The following is a 24,533-nucleotide window of genomic DNA, read 5'->3' as shown; positions in this document are numbered from 1 at the left end:
AGTGGTGCGTCCGAGGAAGAAGGTTGCCATGCATCTTACGAGCTCTGTTTTATAGTCTTGCTCTTGGTTCACTTCCTTTGTGGTGAGACAGTAAGAAACCGTTGAAAGAATTACTGCATACAGTTACGTGCCAGAGACATTATGGGTGAGATATGGTCTGATCTATTAAGCTACCTCTTAGTTTCTAACTTTACAGGCTGAGTATCTTTACCATAAAGACTTCTGTTAAGATTCTGGGTCAGGAATGGGTCTCAAACTGGTCAAACTGGAACAACTGTCACTCAGCAGAGGAGCTAAAGTTACCAGTGTTCGTCATCAGAACCTGTCTGGCAATTTTTATATAAACCAAACAGACACAGTGAGAGCCAGCTGTGGGGAGGCGAGACAGAAGCCAGGGGTTTGAACGTCTCTCTTAAAGGGGCAGTTCACCCCAGAACTCAACAACAGAGCAGCAGTAACTCAGTGCACAGGGACTTGGGTTGAGGACCAGAGGGTAGCTGGTTCAAGTCCAGCTTGGTGGACAGGTAGCTGGAGAGGTGCCAGTTCACCTCCTGAACACTGTTGAGACCTTGTCCGCAGTTTCATGTGGGAACTGCTTTAATTCTAATGGATTCTACTGCATAAAAAAGTAGTTCCTACATGAAACTGCTCACAACAAGGTATGTGAACTATCTCTTTTGAAGAAGACACTGGTTTTGAATTTTCCAAATGTATTTTTTGATGCTTCGAGCACCACAAGCCGAGTGCCATTTAGTCCATTACATTGGAGAGGGGGCAGACGATATCTCAAAAACTGAAAATCATGCCAAAAATATCTAGATGGATAAATAGCACTAAAGGCTGGGCTTTCAGTTGACATTATTTATGTGCAACATTACAACTGAGTGCAACACTACAAGTCATCCCAGTGTCCCCATATTTAAACAAGCTTCTTTCCCATCAGTGACAACCAGCATTTCACTCCATCCTCAACTGTTGACCCTTGAGCAGCTATGAACACTTCACCTTTGTTTTCTAAAATGATCAGGCATTGCTCCATATGAACATATTCATAAGTGTGTTTTCATGAGCGTATAATCGGCAGAAAATAACAAGCAGTTTTTCTTACCTAAGAATGAGCCCTTTACTCTACAGTGGCCCAGAATGGACAAAGCAAACACTGGCTATAGATACAGCCTTTCACAGCTACTGTAGGTTCTCCTACAGCAAGTTTGCAGTCTTTACTATCAAGAGGTATTTTTGCCAAAAAAGAAAAAAAAAAAAAAAAGTCAGGAAATTTCAAGGAAAAGGCACTGAGCGGTACACAGATTATAACATATTAGTTGAGCAAATCTTAAACCTTTTGTTCCAGTTCAGTAAACTGGCTACACAATTTTACAAGCGGAGAATGTAGGAATCACTCTAAATTAAAAAGTTTAAAAAGTAACTTTTTCCATATAGTTTTTAATAAGTCACAGGGGGCCACTGATGAGGGGCAAAGAGCCACAGGTCGCTGTCCTGTCCTACACATTGGGAAGGAGGGAGTGAGATGAGGTGTCTTTAAACAAGTTAACCTGCCTCTCAAAAGCTCCATCTATACCCACCAAACTCACCGTATTAAGATTCAGACAGCTAGGAATCAGCGCTGTTAACAGAAACCACAGGAGACATTTTTGGTTAGAAATGTATTTTATAAGTTACATGAATTTTAGAGCGTGTATTTGTGTACAAAATTTGTGCCAATGGTTAATCAAATAATGCCACGGTAACTGAACTGGCCAATTGTAAAGTAATTGCCTTTTGTACAGAATTGCTTATAAGTAACCTCCCACAGTACAAACATTACACAGAGCAATAAACATTAGAGCAAAATGATCACACAGAGATTACAGCCTGTCACATAAACCAGTGAACAATGTTCCTGATTGTCACTGACAGTTCAGGATATATTACAAAACACAACAGCTGTGAAGATTTAAAAAAAAAAAAAAAAAAACTTTGCCCGATTTTTCAAGAGATAAATGCCAATCACCAAAAACATCACAGTCAGTCAAGGTTGCAGATGATGACTGAGACAATTTTGCAGATCTGTAATCAGTGTTTACACTTACAGCAGAAAAAGGATGGGACATGTGAGACTATAAGCATTTAAAGCACAATTCACTGGGAGATGAAAACAAAACTTAACAAAAAATTAAAGTACAAACATCAAAACTAAACAATATTACTCGCAGTCACACATTCAATTACAACCTAGAATGAAATGCCTTAGAATCAGTTCTTCAACTTCTGAGTGACACATGAGTTGGAAAACTGTCTGATTAAACTTGGAAAGCAGGTACATGTTACAGTACATATTTTCACCTGTGTGAGTGTCCTTCAAAAAGAGCACAATGCAGTAAATTCTCATCTGTTAGGAGGTGAAATGAGAATTTCTTGATAAACATTTAGCAAAAGCACCAGCTTAAAAAATAGACACAAGTATGCATAGATGGGAAAACCTATTCTATACTGTTTGGTTAAAAAATCCTTTTACAAACGTGTAGAATCAAAATACAAACTCTTATCATTGTGAAATATTAAAACGATTATAAGTAGGAAGACTAAGATGGAGGTGTTTATAGTTGTTATCAAAGCAGTACCGTGTTATGTGTTATGCCAAAATGTGGCTGTTGTTGCAGTAAAAATAAAAGGTTAAGTGTGTCTGCTTTGGTTTATTTGAGGAGTGGAGATGCGAAGAATTTTCCTTGGCGATTAAGTCCGACTGCCGATTTGCTCTTGCTCCCAAATCTGCAACAAAGAGCACACATAATGACATTTAATGGAATTAAGAGTCCAAGTCAATAAAGCGGAGTCCATGAAGGATAATGAGATATTGTACAGTAGATTAACTTCTATGAAAGATGTTCAAAGAAGTCAGCTTTCCTCTAAATCTTAAAAAAGAGGCTCTCCTGAAAATTTAAATCAGCAGCAGGCGATTAATCAGGAGCTCCTTGATTGTAAAAACGGTGTTAAAGCAGAGCAGGAGGAGACTGTGCTCGTGTGTTGTTTACCTGGGTGTCAGAGAACACTTCATGCGCTGAGACAAGGAGCTGGAGGAGGGAGTTTTATTGAGCTGGTGCTCTGGAGTGGTCAGAGGTCCCAGCATGCTCACTGCAACAGCACAAACATCACAATGCAACATCAACCAGCACACAACAACAACAACCGCGTCCAGACTCATAAATGCACCGTCTGGAACACCACACACGCAACGTTAAAACAAGCTCGTACTTCTCTCGGGGGTGGCGTAGCAGTTTGCGTTCTCAATGATCAGGTGATCCAGGTTTGGCGGCTCGTTTTCCGCTGCCACAAACTGGCCCCAGTAAGGCGCCGGCAGGGCCAACAGACGCTCCACAACCTGAACGGAGAGGGATTAGAAAAAGAGCAAAAGGACCGGGGTTATTTCAGTGTGTTGCCTCATCCTCTCCTGGGTATGCAGATGCCCTGGGCAAGACGGGGGAATTACTAAAAAAATAATAAATAAAATGAAAAATAAAAAGTCTATGGTATTGTGATGATTTTCTGGTGTGTAGTGTTACATAGTACTAGAACAAAAAGTGCCCTTTGTGCTTTGCAGCCCTTTTCCTGGACCCTCATCCTGTGTAAAGGGCACAAGTTTGAGAGAAACAAAAGGGAAAACTCTCCATACAAAACTAGGGCTTGATGAGGGTAGATATGTTCATATATTATAGAGCTGCAACAATTAATCAATTATTCAATGAAGTGCCAACTGTTTTGCTAATTGATAAATCAGTTTGAGTAATTTTTGAAAGAAAAAAAGTTAAATTCTCATTCCATCTTTTAAAATGTGAACTATTTTTTTGTTTCTTTACTCCGTCATGACAGTAAACTGAATTTCTTTGGGTTGTGGACAAAACAAGACATCTGAAGATGCCTTCATGAGCTTTGGGAAACATTAATCAACATATTTCACCATTTTCTGAATTTTTATGGACACAAACAAGTAATCAAGAAAATAATCAATACATTAATTGACAATGAAATAATTGTTAGTTGCAGCCCTAATACACTATACTCATTCTGAATCAAGGTAAAAGATTCTACAACAGTAACTCAGTCGCCCTTTGCCTGGTGAAGTCTGTTCTTAAAGCAACTGGAAATGTGGCTTCAAATAGTTAAAAACGCTTAAATGACATCCAAGTCTGATTTCTCTTTAAGCATCCGCAAAGAACTGAGTTCAATAAATACTTCTAACTGTTCAAAAACCAGCGCATTTTGCTGTTTAGACTATTTGCATTAAATGGTAAAAAATAAATCATATTGTGATTTCATGCTATCGTGTGTAGTTTATATTTTACTGTGTGTTGTGTGTGAGCTCCTTGTATAACTTAATATTTTGTTATTGTGGTGTCTTTGTGTTCTGACCTGCCAAAGGACTACAGACGCAACTGAGCTTTAAGCTATAATCTGGTGTGGTGCATTAAATGGTGACATTTATGTTTAAAATATTTTATTTTGACAGATAGTCTGACTGCAATATAATTCACGATGAGTGGAAAAATCACTTTTGCGTCACAATTTTCAATCATGATGATGTGAGGTGATGTGTTGGGGTGTTTAGCTAACAAACATGTTTTATGATAATTGGAGAACAACATTTGTAGTACGGGGCATCTCTGCAGCACTACAATATTTTATTATAATGCTGTTTTGTCTCACATTTTTCCATTATCAAAAACTTGCAGCTTCTGCGATTTGCATATTGCACTTGGCCATACTGTGGTTAATAATTAATATTTCGATTAATGCAAACCTAGTTGTCATTTTTTCAGCAATGGCCATTCCATATATTTACATTTTGCAATTACCTCTCTATATAGGCTAGTCGTTTTCATCGTTAGTGGTTAGAGTCCACCAGTCATGCACTGGGTACAAATTGCCTCCTTATACACGAGGAATTCACAGGAAACCAGGCCTGTATGAGCTCCAGTGTTGTGGTTTTTAGTTTTATCTCATTAATATTTGCCTCGCTCTTTGAAAGAATTAGTTCACATTAAAAGCACTCAACCGGAAAAACAGGGGCTTTTATTGTGAAGCAGTCACAATAAGCGATCACAAAATGCATCTACAAGCAAACGAGACAGGGTAATTTTAGGCTATTCGACAGTGGATCAGTTTGAAATATTGCACAGTGTAATGGAACAAGGGGAAGCAGCCACAGTGAGCTGTTAGATGAAAAGCTGCAGGCGACAGGCTTCACCTACAACTTCTCAGTAGGTGATTGACTCCTATTACCGAGCTCAGCATGACATGATATAAAAAGACATAATAATAAAAGATTGTTGCTCTTCTGTTGTATTTCTGAGAAACACAGCTGCTCAACAAGTTTTTTTTTTTCTTTTGCTACCCCGAGAATTCTGGTTTGAACCACACTTGCTGTTACCACCAGTAACCTGGTCATAGTCTAAGGAGATTGAGTTGTCAACCTTGACAGTGAAGACAGTCAGGTTTGGCATTTCTGTAGAAAACAGAACCTTGGACTTTGTTCTCACTATTATATTGTTATAGGAGAAGTTCTTAGACATAAATGCAGATATGTCAAGACTAAACCCAGTCTAAATCACTGGAAGAAAGTTCTGAGTTTGTAACAGCACAAAAAACATTTGTTATTAACCACTCAGACAAATTTGAATTACTGAAAAAAAAAAAAAAAAAGGAAATCGCTAAGTATATAAAATTAGGTTGCAAAATCATAAAGAAATTTGCAGTTTGGGGGAGGACTGTTCAGATAGTTCAGGTCTGCCCAAAAAAAATCCTGATGGTGGTGAACAACAGTTCAACACTCTAACTCCATTATTCAGTACACAGTTCTCAGTCTTTTGTGTTTTCTGCAGCTATTTTCCAACATATAGAAAGTGTTAAGAAGAAAAACGACGAGAAAGCTCATAAGTTGTTTCCATTACTACATATGTTGCAACAAAACATTAGGGACCATGAGTGTGGCCAGATATTGTTACTGTAATTTATCATAAAATCACAATGACAGGTCATCAGAGGTTGAGGAACATGCAAAGCTGAAATACTTGCTTCTGACACCAATGCTGCCAACTTTCAAATTTCTATTCTGGGCTGGAATAACTATTTTTGTTTGCTTGTTTCATGTTAATCAGAGTTAAAATGAATGCTGAATGTTCGCCAAAGGAGTTAGTATCTGTCAGTCATTTTACATAATTAATAATCTTTTAGACAGAGTAAATGTTTAAAACTGTGAAATTAAGCAAAATATTATTGGAGTCTGGCAGAACTCCAACTCCAGAATGTGTATTTTCAGAACAGTGGCTCCAACTCGCTATTTGGGCTAATTTTTGGAGGCACAATCGCTACATATTGCTCCTTTATCGTTTTCTACATTGGGGGAAGCCGCTGAAGAAACAGGATATGCAATAATGATGCTAAATGATTCAGGCCTACCTTTGGTTGTCGTTTGGTGTCCTGCAGGATGGTCATAGGGTCGGGGTTGGAAACTGCATGACCCACAATAGTTGGACCAAACACCCGAGCCAAGTTACTGATGTCCATCCGAGTGTCTAAACTGGCAGAAACCCTGAAACATTTCATGAGATTCAGTTATGTCTCTTTGATGTATAAGAAACACTGTTTAAAAAGTGTACTTTAGGTTAAACAAACTGAATTTCTTGCCTGTTAAAAATCAATGAGATACACTTGAGTTGTTTATTATATTCGTAGCACATTTTTGGCCTAAAGCAATTTAAACCAATTAAATTTAGAGGATAGAGCAAAATTAAAAAAAGGTCAGTTGAGAGAGAGAGACTGGAGACTTCTGTGAATATCAGCAAATCCCAATACTGAATCTCTAGCAGGAATATATGAAGCATCAAAGCAGAGTGAAGGCTTTTTAATCAGCTGCACTGGGATATGCATAGCTCACAGGTATATTAGGAATGTATTTAGAGGAGGAGAGGGGCTGCTAACCTCTGAAGGTGAAGGACTAAGAAAGCCAGCGTGTCTCTGTTGGCCTGTGGCAGGTCACTGATGGTTTGGTATATCAGGGCGATGCTGTTGTCGTCATCTGACACCTCTGAGAGGGAGCAGAGAAAACAATTTTGTCAGCAGAGAGCGGAGAAGTGGAAGGTTCTGTGGATTTAACAACTTGAAAGAAAATGTATCTGACTCCAGTGAGAAATAAATACTACAAAGGCAAAACAAACTGAAAGATCAATCTCCTTTTTTTTCTGTTCCAGGCAGCTTCCCGCCTGAGGTTTCCATCACTGCTCAGAACAAATTGCAAACACAACGTAGAAACTTGCATTTAACAGCTCTCCTGTCTGCTGTCCATTAAGAAGTTACACAAACTTTCAGTTATTTCAATGTCTACAATAAATTGCTTTTATTTACTGCTTTTTTCCTCGTCTCTACTAACACCAGTCACAAACACACGCAAACACACACCAGCTGCCTCCATGAAAGGTTGGTTGAGGCGGAAGGTGAGAAGAGGCTCCTTCAGGTTCCTCAGGAAGTCCTTGAGGAGGCCGGTGATGGCGTGGATATCCTCCACCTTGCTGAGCACAGGAACGGTTTTGCTGCGGAGAAACTTCTCCTTCAGCTCCTTCACTGTGCGATCAGCGCCGGACAGACGGTACAGTCCAGCCTGACAAGGAAGAAAAACCAGACATTCTGCGTTTAACTTTCTTCAATGAAGTTAAGTGAGCTCCAACACATTAACTGCCTGTAAAACTAAAACTCTGCTTCTTTTATATTTTTATTTATGTACTAATCAAACAAGATAATTACTGAGCTTTGTTGGTGCTAGTAGGCCAGCTGGTTTCTCCTGGCTCTAGCTTTGCACTTTATGCACAGAGATGAGTGGCACTAATCTTCTCTAATTCTTGGCAATTAAAGGTCCAGTGAGTAAGATTTGCAAGAATGCATTGGAAGAATATGTCAGAAATAGAAAATAATGTCTTAATGATGTTTTCATTAGGGTGTAATCATCTAAAAATAAGAATTATTGTGCTTTCATTGCCACAGAATGAGCCCTTTATATCTAGAGAGACCACAGGTCCTCTTCCATGGCATCGAGGACAAACTAAACAAACTAAACAGTGGCTCTAGATAGGGCCTTCTGCATTTTGAGTTTGTGGCCACTGTAGGTTCTCTAAAATGAGGCAAATAGGGATGGGTCTTGTTAGGATTTTACTGATACTACTTTCCATAATTTGGTGCAAAAATAAAGACATGACATGAAAAGATTCTTTTTTTTTTTTTTGGATAAGTAACCAGTAAAATTGTTTCCAGAGTTTTGCATTTAGCACACACCAGGGGTCTGCAACCTTTACTATCAAATGAGCCATTCTGACTCCAGAAAACTCTGGAGTTGCAACCAATAAATTCTCTATTTTCCTCTGAGTTGACGAAATATTAAAGCGTTTCTTAAATTCGGCATACAGGCAACAGAGAGGGTCTTTTTTAAATGTCACAAAATTCCTTCAAGTCTGACCTTTGCCATCACCTTAAAAAAAGAGAAAAACCAACATTGTCTCTGCTGACATTTGAAAACAGCTGACATAACGCTGTCAGGCTTACGGCCATGAAGAAAGTGTGACAGGAGCAAAAACACAAAACTACAGAAGGAAGAGGCGGCAGCACAGTTCTGCAGAAATCGACAGATGGAGCCCTTCAACAGTCCAATTACGAATTTATCTTTCCAGGAACAGATTGTAAAATCTTAGTTACAGCTCTCTGTCTCAGCTTAAGGGAAAGACATTAAAGATAAGCATTGAGCTGTGAGACTTCTCTGCTTATAATTAGGACAGAAAAACATTGCTCACCTCATGCAGGCCCCTCTGCTCGATCTCATTGATACAGTGGACAACGAGAGGAGGAATCATGGGCGCTGAGTCGGGCACGTAATCTGCAAGCACGCCCTGGAGACACATGGGAAATGGGGTAAACTGTCAGGACTGTGGAAAGTGGAAATAAACGTGTGCATGTACCTGCACACAAAGAGAGAAATCAGTTACGAAAAACGATCTCACGCACCTCCCCGATTTTGACCGGTGTGCCCCCCATGTTGGGGATACACGGCAGAGGGCAACGCTCGCGACACTCGGGGTGCGAGACGACCCTGCAGTCACGGCACTTCAGCGAGATCTTGCCAAACTTGATCCTCTTTCCGCAGGGCACGCATGATTCCGGCTTAATGACCTGCAAAAGACATTTGACTTTAGGAGGCTGGTAAAGACCGGTGGTCAGTAGATGTAGACGTTCAGCTAAACCAAGAAATGATGCTTTGTTTTGGCAAGTCAAGTAAATGCACTGCAGAAAGAGGGCTGCATACATGAGGAGCTGCAGTATGACATTCTTCAATAAGGGTGGCAATAAGTTTCAAAACAAAACAAGTCCATAAAAGAAAAAAAAACATTGTGATTTAATTCTGAGAAGAGATTATCACAAATAAGCAAACTACAGTGCCAAGTTAAAGGGACAGTTGCCCGCAAAATTAAAATTACTTATTTTTCCCCTGGCTTGTAGTGCTACTTATCCATCTAGACAGTTGTGATGTGAATTGCATGGTTTTGGAGATATCAGCTGTAGATATATCTGGCTTTTTTCTAATAGAAAGAAAGTCGTTCCAGTAGATTTTCCAGTAGTTCTGGTAGATTCTACTGCAGACAGAAAATAGCTCTTACATGAAACTGCTCACAACAAGGTCTGTTGATTATTCTGAGCAACCAGGTCCTGATTTCTGGAAACTGACATTGCAGTTGAATTTTCCAAATGTATTTTTTAGTGCATTGTGAGCCACAAGCTGAGTACCATTTAGTCCCAATATACTGGAGAGAAATTGGAAATCTTAACGGCTGATATCTCCAAAACTCTGCAACTCACACCAAAACAGTATAGATGGATCAACAGCACGACAGGCCAGAGGAAAAATGTGTAATATTGATCTTGGGGTGAACGGTCCCTTTGAAATAGTAATGAAAAAACATCTACTTGAAGATAACAGAATTGCTCTTAAATCCAAAAGGAAAATATGTTTTTTTTTTCTACTCTGATTATTTCACACAGCCATTATTTCACACCGATGGCATTCTTACAGTTTTGGAGACAAACTCATGAAGACGGACACCCCCGTGGCTCTGCGGTGTGCTGGGCTGCATTTTTGTCTCTCCCTCGGGGTTGCCAGGCTGCTTGAAGACGTCCTCAGACCTGACAGATTCAGAGTCCCAGTCCATGGCAGCTGTACAGGAGACAGAAAATAGATGCCAGTGTTACACACCATGACCATTCTCCAGTTATGAGAAAATATACTGTCAAATCAATGTTGGTGCATGTCCAAACTCGAGACATCCATACAAATAATGATAACATTTTTGTCCAAGTACACGATAGAAAATTGAGCTCAACCTCCTTTAATTAAGTTATATTTTCATTTGATCCTGGGTGCATCGCAGCCAGACTGCTCAGAGAGTCTGGCTGTAACTTGATAACAAGGTTACAGTAGATTAGTGTGGTGGATGATGCTTTGACATGAGCCTGGACTTCTAAAATGGCTTAAAATTCATCATGATGTTGTCATGTTTACTTGGAAATAAAAGCATGTTGTTACCGGATTTCATCCAAGATTGACTAAATAATTTAGGGCACTTGGAATTAAGGATGTCCCATTGTCCTGAGGACAATAAAAAATAGCACCAAGGACACAAAGACATGGTGTTTGGGACAGTAGAGAAGCTTATTTGCATTTGCATGTTTGCATTCGTAGTAACTTTTTGAAAAATGCAGTGTTGTGTTTTGTTGCATCTCTGTGTTATGTTTAGCTCAGAGAAACTGTGTCCATCAAGCAGCAGTAGACCTGAGGGCAGCAGAGTCCAACCCCCCCATGTGTTGTACTTTTCTCATGGAAGAGTTTAGTGAGCAGACATCTAACAATGAAACAAAAGAGCTACAGTTTGAGAAAGTGGTTGTAAATTGTGGGAAAGTTCAAAGTAGAATTTGACAGTTGCAGGAAACAGAGGGGAAAAAAAGGTTATTTCAAGCTTTGGGGCAGAATGATCACAACATTTTCAAGTGATTTTGACAGCAAAAAAAGGCACAATATAACTGCGGCCAACAGACTGAAAGAAACTAATCACTTGGTCCTGAATCAATTGTTAACTTGTGTTTGAAGAATCAAATTAGCTGGACGAGAATTAACAAATTAACTTATTCTGGGGAGCTAATACTAGCCTGGATTAGTTAAACTACATATAAAAAATGGGGCACATTTACGCCAGAGGCTACGCAAGATATCAGTAAAAATCTTACCAGTCTTTCTCCTGCTGCGAGTCCAGTAAGGAACCGTCTCAATGGTAGAAACAGCCTCAACAGGTCCTCCATTCACAGGAACAGTCACTGTGGTTTTTGTCACAAGGGTCTCATTTCCCTGCCACAAGTATTTAAAAAACGGTAAGAATAACCAGATAAAATCAAAATATGTCAGAGCCCAACAAGTCATGCGTAATAACAACACATATTTCAGTCATGAAACAGCAACAACCATATCCTGGACTGGAGCTAAAATCCTACCATCTCTGAAGTTCTGCCTGTTGATCGAGACCGTTTGGAGGCGAGCGGAGGACCATCGACTTGATTTCTCGAGGAGCGCTGAAATCAAGAACAGACATGACATCCATACCTCCAGTGATCATGGAGCCATTCTTCCAAAAACAAATGTATAAAGGCATAATATGCAACATTTTCATTATTATCATTATAATTTCTTATTTTCTCATTATTTTACCAGATTCTACCTTTGAAGAAAAAAAAGTTGAATGTGTTCTCAACATACCCTTTTTTCTCGCTTCTTGAGTCGCACTGTCCTCACGGCGGAGGAGTCCCAGTCCTGTCAGAGATCAAGCACATCAAAATAAGATTTCAAAATAAAAGGAGACTATTTTAGTGCATATAATGTTAATTTAACGCTGCATGACACTGAAAAGGGAAGTACTTACAATAGAGTCATCAGTTTTGTCGTAGCTGATGTCTGACAAGATGGAGGCGGACTCATCTATAGTCGTCAGTCTATCAGGAGCAACAGAATATATGTTCAGCCACTCAGCTGTATTTATCACATACAGTTTATTTACATTTGCCTGCAGCCAAAACATTTTTTTGCAAATTGTTTTATCAGTTTATCCTTCAGGAAAATTTAAATGGAAAGCATTTGAAAGTTCAGACTGTGGTTTGAAAGCGTGTCTGATCGATGCATTCATGTGATAAATAGATGGAGACGGGAATGGAGGAGAAAATGACTTTCCCCTGTTTAAAGGGAGCTCGTGAGAGCAATTCTGTATTGCATCAAGTGTAAGATGTTCCCACATGCAAATGTAACCCCCCACTATGTAAACAAACCATCAGGGACACTGTAGAATATGGCTCCAACAATAGCTGATTTAGCAGACACGGTTAAGAGAAGTTTCAAGAATAGAAAATCCTCATGGCCCGAGTCAGGAACTATAAACTAACAATAAAACGTGTCTATACTATATATGGTTGTATGTGTGAGTTTATCACCTTCGGCTGGTATTCAGGGTGGCTCCTGCCTGGCAGTTTGTGTTGAGGAAAGCCAGAGCTGAGCGCTGCTCCGCACTCAGCTGGATGCTGTTTGAGGATCCTTCACTGGTCAGGAGGTCCCGAATCAACTGGATCTGACGGTCCTGTGTTACAGAAATACTAGCGAATGAGAAACTCCTTGAACCAGGACAACTAACAGAGTAGGGATTACAAAACGATTACAATAAACCATGATAAATTTCCTGATGATTAGTATTACCATTTCAAACTGTAACTATCATGAAAATGGTTTGATCGTTGCACTTTGAAAAACCCACAATGAATACTGTCCAGTATCACCAACCAGACTTAGCAACAGTCTCCCAGACGCAGACAGAGCAGCAACGTGGCTTCGTTTAGCAATAGAACAGAAAATATCTTTGGGTTTTGGACTGACAAAACAAGACATTTAAAGACATCATCCAGGACTTACAAAAACTGGGATGGACATTTTTCACCATTTTCACTTTTTAAAGATGACAACTAACTTTTGTTGCTGTTGTTATTTGATAACTGCTAATTAATAAAACAATTAGTACAGGGGAAAATAAAAATTGACTTCAGGCTAGAGATAAAAACAAATAAACATTAATACTGAACGCTATGATTCTGATAACCATGATATTTTCCGTCAGTATTATGATATACATTTTTCATAACATTTGATCTCTATAACAGCATAGACAAAAATCAACATATATCAACAAATGAGGGTCAGCATTTGATCCAACGTACCAACTTCTCACAGTCAGCCTCGGCCTTTTGTCTGCGCCGTATCTCCACATCGACTTGGTTGCGGGCATGTTTCAGTTTGACCTCCAGGGCTCCCCTCTCTGTCTCTGTTTTGGTGAGAGTCTCTTTGCAGGACCCCAGTTCAAGCTCAGTCCTCAGCCATTTGCGACGGCAGTCGTCAAAGTTTTGTACCATCTGGATGAAGTCTGGAAAACAGGATGCACATGCAGTTGTAATGTGGCAGGCATCTGTATAGGAACCTATGACATCTGTGTCAAATGGTAGATCATAAAGATAAAACCAAGAACCATAAACTACTCACGGGGTTCAATGTTCTCATTGAGGAGGTCAACCTGTGTCCTCAGCTTATCATATAAGCTCTGGAGGCTCTGCACAGCCGTTTCCATGATGTCCTATAATTGAAGACCCTTAAAAGAGGTAGATTAACTACATTTTATTCATGTGACAACCAAGGTTATTATAATAAGTTTTAATTCAATAGTTGATTTAATAATATTAAAACAACACGTGGGCTTGTAAAAGAAACCACCTAAAATTCAAATTAAATACAGCTACACTGCACAATTTTTCAAAGACAGAAGTAATAAAAAATAAAAGAGAGTATACAATTTCCACAAAAATACTAGCAAAAAAAACAAGGAAGGGAAAAATAAACAGATAAACAAGTATTACAATATTTTATATCAATATCTTTGGACAGCATTCATACAGTATTGTCAGACCTCATTTACACATTTCTATACTCCTTTGAAAGTTGTTTCAGATCTTTTTTTAAAAAATCACAAATGAGGAGTGACTGTGAATTGAAGCAGAAAAGCTTTTCCATATGACTGGACCTCTGCTCATAATTGACAACTGGGAAAGGTCAGTTCTGTCAACTTACAAAAATAAAATAGAAATATACAGGGCGTATTTAGTTTTAGTCTTCAAAATCTGTCAAATATGTCAACATGACTGTGGGCTTTCACAAAGTGTTGTGTTTGTATTCTTATACCTGTTCTGAACTTCTTAAATCTTATCCCAGATAAATACCCTCCGTGTTATACCTGAATCTAACTAGCTAAAAGAACAAATCCACTCCGGAAGCGAAATGAAACTAGAACGATTTAAACAAAATGCTAACAAAGCTTATAGTTAGCTAGGTAGCTACAGTGGGCAGCTGTGTGGCTGCTTTTCAATGTAAATTAAGTCATCTGGCAAACGTTAAGAGCAAATCAGACTTGATGGCAACGAAAACAATAAATATCCATTAGCCCATTATATCCACAGGCTCGCATAAATATATAGCTCAATACATTATTCCTCATATGCCATCACGTTTTCTTCATTTGTTTCTTTTTTTGTTGTTGTGGCTGGTTAAACTCATGAAATAGCTTAGTTCCGCTAACTCAGCCCACTGTATCATTGAACAAATAACATGGCGGTAACGATTAGCTGCTAACGTTAACTCGTTTTAACCCCCAAAATTTGCTACTTACCGTTTCAGAAGCGAAGAAACGTCAGACTCAACCCTTTCGGTAATGTTTAGCTCGCTGTGTTTTTCTTTTTCTTTTTTTAGCGACCAGTTTGTTGTATCTTTGTCCGCATCCTTCCGCAGCCACAGCTGTACTGACCGCGTTGCATTTCAAATTTCGCCGCTAGCCAATGAGAGAAGAATACTGCGCCGGTGTCATGACAGCACGAAGAAAAATGACTTCCGAGCACGCATTTTCAAAATAAAGCCACCGTAACGGTCACCGGTCGCATCCGTGCTGCTACCACAAAGATAAAACCCGAATCGAAATAGATAGAAACGAGTACAAAAATCGAATGTGAACCATCTTTTTAAAATAATTTTGCTATTTATTAGCTAATAATCAAAGAAACAAAGGAACGCAGCGTCAAAAAAGCAGAAAATGAGGCGAAGAAGAATATTAGACTTCCGGTAAAAACTTTCATAATAAATGCCAAACTGGCAAAGGAGGTGTAATTTTCTTGGAGTATGTCAGTGGAAAAATAACGACCACATATTACAAAGGGCTTGTTGTTTAATACATGAAGTTTAACTGACAATATAAATATGGTGCAGTGTGGTGTTCTGCATCTGGAGCACTGAAGGAGCAGCGACAACCTAAAAAAAACAATTAATTATCAATCAAATTCAACTCACATGGACTTTATTGGCATGGAAATCAGACATTTACATTGTTTAAGTGCAAAACAACAGCTACAAAAATGTACACTGCCAAAAGTGTGAATTCAAACCCACAACAACGTATTTGAGCAGAAGAATTGTGTTTTTACTTCTAACTTCTAACTACTAACACAATTGAAATTATGTGCTACCCATTCAATTATGTTGTCTGACATACACCGATATGAAAACATTTTTTAAACAGAACATAATGCAGATTGTTTTTATTTGTTAGATTTATAGCGACATTTTATATATTTGATGCTTTTTCTTAATTCAGGTTCACTATATTTTGCTGTAATTGTGTATATTTATAGTTATTTCTAATTATCAAAAATATTAGTGAAATCAGTGTCCAGGTGTCCTGTCTCTATTATAAATCTTTGTCACAGTTGTTAACCACTTTTGGGGGAACACTGAAAAAAGTGTATATATCCTATATCCTTACATTCTATACAAAGCCCTATATAGGCCATTGATATCAGATTTTTTTTAACTTCCTAATATCGTCCCCAAAAATCCAGCATCTGTCGAGCCCTACTCCTGATACAGAAGTATATTGTTGTATTATTAAATACACAACAATGATGAGTTTATAATTATTATGTATTACTGTAATTAAACTATTATTTGCGTTAAACCATCAATATATAAAAACTGTAAAATTACTTGTTTATCTTTTACTAAATATTTTGTTAATTACTCAATTTTGACTGGTTGTAAGAATGCTGAAACAACTGAGAATCGCCTGTAGCTATACACCCAACCTCCTGTCATGATTAATATCTGAGCCAATCAATAACCCTATAAGAAGATCGGAAATGGGCGAATCAGTGATGGAGAGTCAACCGCGAGAGAGAGGGAGAGAGAGAGCAGCAGCCCTGTGGTGGTGGTGAGGAAGAGGAGGAGGAGGAGGAGGAGGAGGACAAACTTGAAGAAGCAGAGCATGCAGAAAAAGCTCCGCAAGACAACAGTGCAGCTGCTGCTCGGCGGTGTTTGAAGCTTCAGAGGCGGCAGAGCTTGTTGGGGATTTTACAACAATGATTGCAACAACTCAACAAAACATGACCACGGAGCTGGTACGTGTGTATTTTATTATTGTTTTTATTAGTTTTCTTCACATTCAGAGCTGTGTGTGTGTGTGTGTGTGTGTGTGTGTGTGTGTGTGTGTGTGTGTGTAGTGTGTAGTGTGAGGGGGGGATTCTGTGAGTGCAGTGTGGGAATTCCTCATGTAGGCAGCCACCATAATACGATGACTATCGATTAGTGTTAGAGCCATTTCAGCTCATTGAGACTTTTCCGTCAATATTCATGTGCTGCTCGGACAGGCTGTGACTCTGTGCACTGCGGTGCAGGATGGTGTGGAAACGCGACGTCCACTGTGCCACCTCTCTCACTCTTATTGTCTTTTTGTCCCATGCAGACTTTTCTATCTGCAGTCTGATATTCAGATACAATCATTTGTCCCGGCAGCCCGTCCTGTCCCCTCCAGCCTGGACCTGCACAGTCAGTGACAAAGGGGCTCAAACCTCCAGCCTGCACTGTATGATTGATTATCCCTCTGCTGTGTAGGTGTATTGTCAATGAAAAAAGACTGTATGAGCCAGCATCCTCTTGTTTTTCCTCACAATGTTAACACATGACACATAATGCATTGAGTTAAATAACCTTAATGCTCTGTAAAATGATATTTAATGCTGCTCCGGTGTGAATTCAAAGGACAGTTCAGCTCTGTTTATGTGCAGAGGCAAGAGTTATGAGCAAACAATCAATTATTATTACACAGAGATTACATGTATTATAGGCTACATTAACACTGGATAGATTTTACCCAAGATTCACTTATGCTTTTAAAGGCTTAAAGTGTTTAAAATCCTGGTCTGGTTATGCTTTAATTTAATATAATAAAATGAATAAATGCTTGCATCCGATTAGGGCTGCAACTAACAATTATTTTCATTATTTTCTATGAAGAACTGTTTTAGAGCTGCAACCATTAATTGATCAAATGATTATTAATAGATTATTAAATTAATCGGCAACTCTTTTGATAATCATTTTATTGTTCTGAGTCGTTTCTTCAGCAAAAATGTCTAAATCCTCTGATTTCAGCTTCTCGGATCAGGGTTCAGGGTTAATCTGTTTTATTCCACATGCCCTGGAAGGCAAGTTGGTCAATGCCCGAAGTCAGTTTTTATTTGCCCCTGGACAGATTGTTTTATTTATCAGCAGTTACCAAGAAACAACAAGACTAAGATGATGTTTACTTTTGGGCTGCAACATTGTTAAAATGTCAGAAAATAGTGAAAAATGTCCATCCCAGGTTTTCAAGTCCAAGGTCTTTAAATGTCTCATTTTGTCAGACCATAATCCAAAGATATTCAGTTTAATATGATAATAGGCAAAGAAAAGAAGAAAAAGCATAGAGGCAGAAAACTACACTTTTTGCCATTTTTGCACGAAACATTACTTTAACGATTAGTCAACTATCAAAATAGTTTACTAGTTTCATTCTTTTGTACAACCTGGCAAGTGAGTTGCTAGATTTACAAATCTGACGTGGCATTTTATTTGCCCTAGGCAAGTGGGGAATCCTTATTGTTGAGCCCTGCAAATGTGAATATTTTCAGGTTTCATTACTCCTCTACGACGGTAAACTGAATATTGTGGACAAAACAAGACATTTGAGGACGTCACCTTGGGCTTTTGAAGACAACATCTTTCACCATTTTCTTACAATATTTAGACCAAACAACTTATTAATTAATCAAGAACATAAAGGACAGATTAATCGATAATGAAGTATTGCCAGTTGCAGCCCTCCATCATTTAGTCCATGACATGTTTAAAAAAATGTGAAAAATGCTCCTCATAATTTCCCAGAGCCCAGAGTGATGTCTTTAGATTGCTTTTTTTGACCAACCAGCAGTCCAAAACCCAAAGACTCTTCATGATTGTCATAAACAACAAAGAAAAACAGCAAATCCTCACACTTAAGAAGCTGAAAACAGCAAACAGTTGATATTTTTGGCTTGAAAAATGACCGAAACAACCAAATGATTATCAAAATAGTTGGAAACTAATTTTCTTTTTATGGACTAATTGATTATTCAACTAATCGTTGCAGCTCTACATCAGATTAATCACCACACTGATTTTACACAGTGACATTTACATGACTAATATCTGCACATAATTAATATGCATGTGTCTCCTCCTTTGAATAAAACTTTCTCATGTGGCTTCAGTCCAGAAATGTTCACTCTGGTGATTAGAGCTGATTAGCAGATTAATAGCTGTCAACTATTAAATGACTCGCCAACTATACTGATAATCACTTAATCATTTTGAGTCATTTTTTAAATGAAAAATGTTCAAATTCTCTGATTCAGCTTCTCAATATTTTCTGGTTTCTTTAGTCCTTTATGACGGTAAGCTGAATATCTTTGAGTTGTGAACAAAATAAGACATTTGAGGACATCATCTTGGGCTGTGATCAACATTTTTCACCATTTTCTGACATTTAATGGACCAAACAACTGATTGATTGATCGAGAAAACGATCAACAGACTGCTTGATAATGAAAATCATCACTAGTTGCAGCCCTGAGTCATCTATGTCAGAAGTGTGAAAAATGCTAATCATAATTTCCCAGAGCTCAAATGACATCTTCGAATTGTTTGTTTTGTCCAGCGAGCAGTCAAAAACCCAAAGACTCCTCATTTATTGTCATAAATGACAATGAAAAGCCTTACATTTCACCAGCAACTGTTCTGAGAATCAATAATCGATCATCTTAGAGTCCCTTTGAAAGACAAAATCTCTGATTTCAGCATCTCAAATGTGAGTATTTTCAGGTTTCTTTAGTCCTCTGTGACATTAGACTAAATAGATTTGAGTTGTGGTAAAAACAAAAGGCATGTGAGGATGTAATTTTGGCCTTAAGGAAACAGTGAGCAACATTTTTCACCATTCGCTGATATTTAATGAACCAAACAACTAACCACTAAATACGAAAAATGATCTACAGATTCAGAGATAATCAAAATAACACATTAGTTGCTGGTGTTTATAGTTGGCCTGTAGTGCAAACTGTCGCCAACTAATTACCAGGTCTCATCAAACTGTCATCTTTGTTGGAAAAGAACTTCAATCATGAGATCATTAAGTACACAGAAGGTGTTTGAGGAGCAGTTAAATTATTAGTTCAATTACATCTAATTGGCGTGTAATATGAGCGTGGTGGTGTTTGACATTAAGTGGGGCACCAACCTTGAGTTCTTGTTAATGTGATCGAACCTGTCTGAGGCGCCTGTGTGATGGTAATCCTGCAGCATTATGTGTCTCCTTGAGGGGGCCACACAAGGCTGCGGGGGGCTTATAGACAATCCATTACCTGCAAATGTCGCAGCATCTCATACCGCGGTGTCCAATCAATGAGCTTTACACGGCGAAGCAATTAATGAGGTAAAACCTGGCGTTACAGATTGTTGTTTGTCTCTGCCGGTGAGAAGATGAAATGGTTTAGGGGATCATTTTGTTTGCTACTCCTGTCATATGTTTGCGTGTCATAATATTATAAGACCGTGACAAAACCGAAGCAAAGTTGATGTAAATGACTTTTGATAGCACTCTTTGTCATATCCAAATAAGAATATCTTGATTTCATGCCAGGAAAACATAATGCTTTGGTTCTGGCTCAGTTAATCCCTGGCATTACAGAAGAAAAAAAAAGCTGTGATTTAATTAGTTTTTTTTTTTCAAGGCAGTATTGTTTTAACATTCATCCTTAACACTGATAATGTGACAATATGACAAAGTGGGTTCTTATAGTACATACCATGAGCATATTATGTACTGATAGAGTATTTCTGTCTCAGCCTGGTGAAAAATGACACGTTCTCTCTCATATATTTTACTGTAACCCTATATCATGTCATTTGCAGCTCTCAGACGTGTGTTTTACTGATGCTGCTTGTTTCCTGAAGGCAGGAACTCGGTCACTGCGAGTGGCTGGATGCACTGAGGCTCACACAGGACCCTTTTGTACAGTAATTTTCTTATGCGTGATGGGGAGCATGAAAAGAATCAGACAGCAGGGTAGCCTTGCAGCAGTGGGGAGGCTAAAGCAGCAGGTCTTTCATTTTCGCAAAGGCTTGTGCTGCATTGTCTGGCAAAAGCCTCGAGGGCAAGGAATCTGCCCCTTTAGTCCCATATGGTGTCTATACCACCTACTGCTTTTTTTTCTTTTTATTTTTTTTTTTAAGATAAGAAACACAAAGGGAGAGATGGTGGCGCAGTGAGCAGGAGCAAAGAAATTCCTCTGGATGTGATGAGAGATATCGCCCAGCTATGAATCAATACTGAGCTGGAGTATCTCATTACTACAGCAGCAGGTTGGTTACCACGTATTCCAACCAGCCTAAAGTTACAGCCTGCTCTAATGATGACCTTCATTTTAAATGAGGCGGTGAGAGATATTGACAACGTAATACATACGTGGGTTACTTGCTAATCTACAGCTGTCCCTTGTGAGCAATTACAGTGAATCATTAAAATCAGGACCATATAGGTGATATTGAGTGCTACATGTGTCTGCCAATAGATCCCCCCCACCCTTTTTATGATGGCTGTTATTTCCTTGATGCCTCTGCCAATGTCATGTGCATAATAAACATCATAGCCTGATGTTAACGAGGGGTATGCAAATCCAAAATCAGACCGCGTTTGTCCCTCATTTAAAAGAAAAAAATAGTAGCTTGATTGAATAGTTGTCAGTTATTAAATTAATTGCCATTTTGAGTCAATTCCTAAGAAAAATGACCAAATTCTCATATTTCAGTCTCTCAAATGTGAATACTTTATGTTTTTTCAGTCTTCTATACAGAGATGGGAAGTAATTAAGTACAGATACTTCTGACAAGTTTTTATTTTCACTCTCCACATTTAAACAAAAATATCTGTCATTCCACTCCTTACATTTTCAAAACAGGCTTGTTACTGTAGTTCTGATGCAAGATGAAAACAATGTAAAACGATGTAACAAGACAAAAATGACGTAAAAGGTGTAACAAGACATAAATGACGTAACAGTACATAACAAGACAAAAATAATGTGTTACAAGACAAATATGACATAAGATGACAAAAACTACAAAACAATATGGAAAAGGATGAAAATTATGTAAAAGATGTAACGAAGTGTAAACAAGGTAACAAAATGAAACACCTAAAATATGTAACAAGATGAAAACGATGTAACGAGATGAAAAGACACGAGAAGACAAAAATGACGTAAAAGATGTAACAATACGAAAATTACATAACAAGACATAGTAAGAAAAAAAATGATGTAAAAGATGTAATGAACCGCAAATGATGTACCAAAACGAAAATGCCTAAAAGATGTAACAAGATGAAAACGACTAAACAAGACCAAAATGACATAAAAGGTGTAAGAAGACGAAAACGACGTAACAGTACATAACAAGACAAAAATAATGTAAAAGTTGCAACAAGACAAATTGATCTAAGAGGACAAAAACTACATAACAATCTACAAAAAGATGAAAAGTATGTAAAAGATGTAACAATACAAAAGTGATGTAAAAGACATAACGAAGCATAAAAGACATAACGAAACAAAAACACCCAAAAGATGTAACAAGACAAAAACAACATCAAGATGTAATTAGACGAAAAACAACACGAAAAGGCAAAAACAAGATGAGAGACGTAACAGGCGTAGGAAAAGAAAGATGACTTATAAGATGTAACAGGACGAAACAGACGAGAGACAGGCACTCAGCTGAAGAGAAAGGGTACCCTGAGTACATTGCAGAGCCTAACTTTTCCACTTTTACTTGAGTAAAGAAGTTGAGTCAGTCTTTCTACTTATACCAGTCTTTTTTTTTTACACAAGTATCTGTACTTCTACTTGAGTACAGAATGTGTGTACTTTTGCCACCTCTGCCTCTGTTACAGTTAACTGATTATCTTTGGACTGTAGGCAAAACAAAACATTTAATGGATCAAACAACTGATCGGTCAATCGAGAAAATGATCGCCAGATTAATCGATAATGAAAATAATCATTAGTTGCAGCCCTGCTGGTAATTCTGCTCCTCTGTAGTAGGACTTGAGTGCAACAATTTAAACGCCTGCCGGGTCCAGTAATTACCAGGTCTCATTAAACTTTCACCTTTCTCGAAGATAGAAGCATATAGGCGATACTGAATGCTGCATGTGTCTGCCAATAGATCCACACTACCCTTTTAATGGTGGTAGTTATAACATTGTTGCCTCTGCCAATGTCATGTGCATAATAAACACCATAGCCCGATGTTAAAGAGGGGTTATGCAAATCCAGAACCAGAATCCCCAAACAGCCCGCACTGGTTCCCTCATCTCTCTGCATGTAATTTATTGTTTGATTCTCCATGCCTCAAAGACACAGTAGATGGAGTTAAGGAGGTCTCCTGAGCCTAATTTATGAATTCTTAGCACTGCCTGAATTCTGCGCAACCTAGTTGTGCTGTATGCTGTGCAGGGTGAGTGATAGTGTTTAGTGTGCCCTGCTTTTTTTTAGTGTGCAAACCCAATCAATACGGTGTGAACTGTTTGATTTTGTGTACAGGGCCCCGAGAAAAAGGAAACAGTTAGCTGGAATCTGTTTGTGTGCAGTTTAATGAACAGTTCCAGTACTTTTAGTATGATTTTTAAAGGGATAGTTCACCCCCAAATTTAAAAAAAAAAACATTTTTCCTCTGGCTTGTAGTGCTATTTATCCATCTGCATAGTTCTGGTGTGAGCTGCAGAGTTTTGGAGGTATCCGCCATAGAGATGTCAACCTTCTCTCCAGTATAATGAGACTAGATGGCATGTGATTCGTGGTGTTCAGTGCACCTACTGGAACTACTTTCTTTCTACATAAGTAGAAGTAACTGGGGGTCCGATTTTTAAATGTGTGTTTTGGCACTTTGAGAACCACCAGTTAAATTATTTTAGACAGAAGACAGGCATCTCCAAAACTCTGCAACTAACAGCAAACAATGTAGAGGGACAAATAACACTATAGGTAAGCGGAAAAATATGTATTTTTGACTTTGGGGTGAGCTGTCCCTTTAAGTTGAAGTGGTAGAAAGGTTAGAATAAGTCTCGGAGGTGTCATACTTTGCAACAAACAGTGCTCAACATAGGGCATCTATCTAAAAGTCTCCTTTATGGCTGTATTCCCACTATTAATTGTTTCCCCCTGGACCTTGTACAACTGTACACCGTATCGATTCTCTCATTTGGTTGAGTGAAAATCCCCGAGCTCTGCTGGCAAACACTAGAGCTCTCTCTCTCTCTTCTCTAATGCAGTTCTGCAGGGTTTGCAGAAAAGAAAACCTCTCTGGGGGATTCCTTCAGCAGAGTTATCCATAAACATAAAGACCTCAGGTTTGCATTCGCACACCCTCAGGTGTTTGACTGACACCTCATCTGGGCTTCTATTCCAACTCTTGCGGGATCACGCAGCCTCAATAAAATAGATGGCCCACTTAAGAAGGTCTGTGTGTGAGTCAGTTTTGATCTGGCTCAGCAAAAAAACCCATATAGTTGTTTGTCCGTCAGGCTGACTGAAATAAGTCCTCTCTCCTCATCTGTTCACCTGTGCCAGCGGTTCGGTTTGTGCTGCATTACATTCCCTCATGCATTGTGACCAACAGCAGGTCGGCACCAGCAGCATCATGGCTGTTCACTCTGGGGAATCGGCTGCTCAGCGCATCTGTACCTCATTTGCAAGTGTGACAAAATCCCCATTCTCCCAAATGTAGGATTCTCCTAGTCTGTCTTAATAACGATGCAACCTTAATTGGAAGCACTGTCTTATGTCTGGGCTCAGGGGAATCATAGGAGCCGTGCATCCCATTAGGAGGATGTTTCAGCTCTCACATTGCACAGAGTAATTATAGGAAGGACTTGGAAATGAAAACACATTGTGATGGAATCAGTCAAGTGAAG

General features: G+C 38.7%; 2 protein-coding genes across 2 annotated transcripts in view; one reads left to right on the top strand and one right to left on the bottom strand.

The window, feature by feature from the left end:
* Positions 1 to 1,649: 1,649 nt before the first annotated feature.
* On the bottom strand, positions 1,650 to 14,982 carry racgap1 (Rac GTPase activating protein 1). The gene is made up of 17 exons (XM_084720406.1): positions 14,832 to 14,982; positions 13,655 to 13,760; positions 13,336 to 13,538; positions 12,562 to 12,704; positions 12,000 to 12,069; positions 11,837 to 11,890; positions 11,575 to 11,652; positions 11,314 to 11,431; positions 10,104 to 10,246; positions 9,043 to 9,207; positions 8,832 to 8,927; positions 7,453 to 7,651; positions 6,976 to 7,081; positions 6,454 to 6,586; positions 3,253 to 3,379; positions 3,033 to 3,132; positions 1,650 to 2,769 (listed from the first exon to the last, which is right to left on the bottom strand). Exons 2-17 carry the CDS (start codon positions 13,737 to 13,739, stop codon positions 2,694 to 2,696), a joined length of 1,896 nt encoding a protein of 631 aa, XP_084576532.1. The 5' UTR covers positions 13,740 to 13,760; positions 14,832 to 14,982; the 3' UTR covers positions 1,650 to 2,693.
* A 1,488-nt stretch (positions 14,983 to 16,470) lies between these two features.
* Positions 16,471 to 24,533, top strand: part of LOC146324794 (inactive dipeptidyl peptidase 10) — a 52,717-nt gene continuing 44,654 nt past the window's right edge. Inside the window, exon 1 of the mRNA XM_084720405.1 lies at positions 16,471 to 16,605. Coding sequence (XP_084576531.1) covers positions 16,567 to 16,605 — 39 coding nt within the window. The 5' untranslated portion in view covers positions 16,471 to 16,566. The remainder of the gene's footprint in view (positions 16,606 to 24,533) is intronic.

Source organism: Lutjanus erythropterus, chromosome 6 (genome assembly GCF_056507025.1).
Source record: "Lutjanus erythropterus isolate fLutEry1 chromosome 6, fLutEry1.hap2, whole genome shotgun sequence".
Lineage (NCBI taxonomy): Eukaryota > Metazoa > Chordata > Actinopteri > Lutjaniformes > Lutjanidae > Lutjanus > Lutjanus erythropterus.
This window is presented reverse-complemented; position numbering and strand designations above follow the sequence as displayed.

Bases quoted from the DNA above. Each gene is read 5' to 3' on its own strand.
- racgap1 (XM_084720406.1), bottom strand. From the start codon at position 13,739: ATGGAAACGGCTGTGCAGAGCCTCCAGAGCTTATATGATAAGCTGAGG. The intron at 12,070-12,561 runs GTGATAAACTCA...TGCTCCTGATAG, and splicing joins ACCCTGAATACCAGCCGAAG to ACTGACGACTATAGATGAGT. The intron at 7,082-7,452 runs GTGTGTGTTTGC...GCTCCCTCTCAG, and splicing joins ACCTTTCATGGAGGCAGCTG to AGGTGTCAGATGACGACAAC.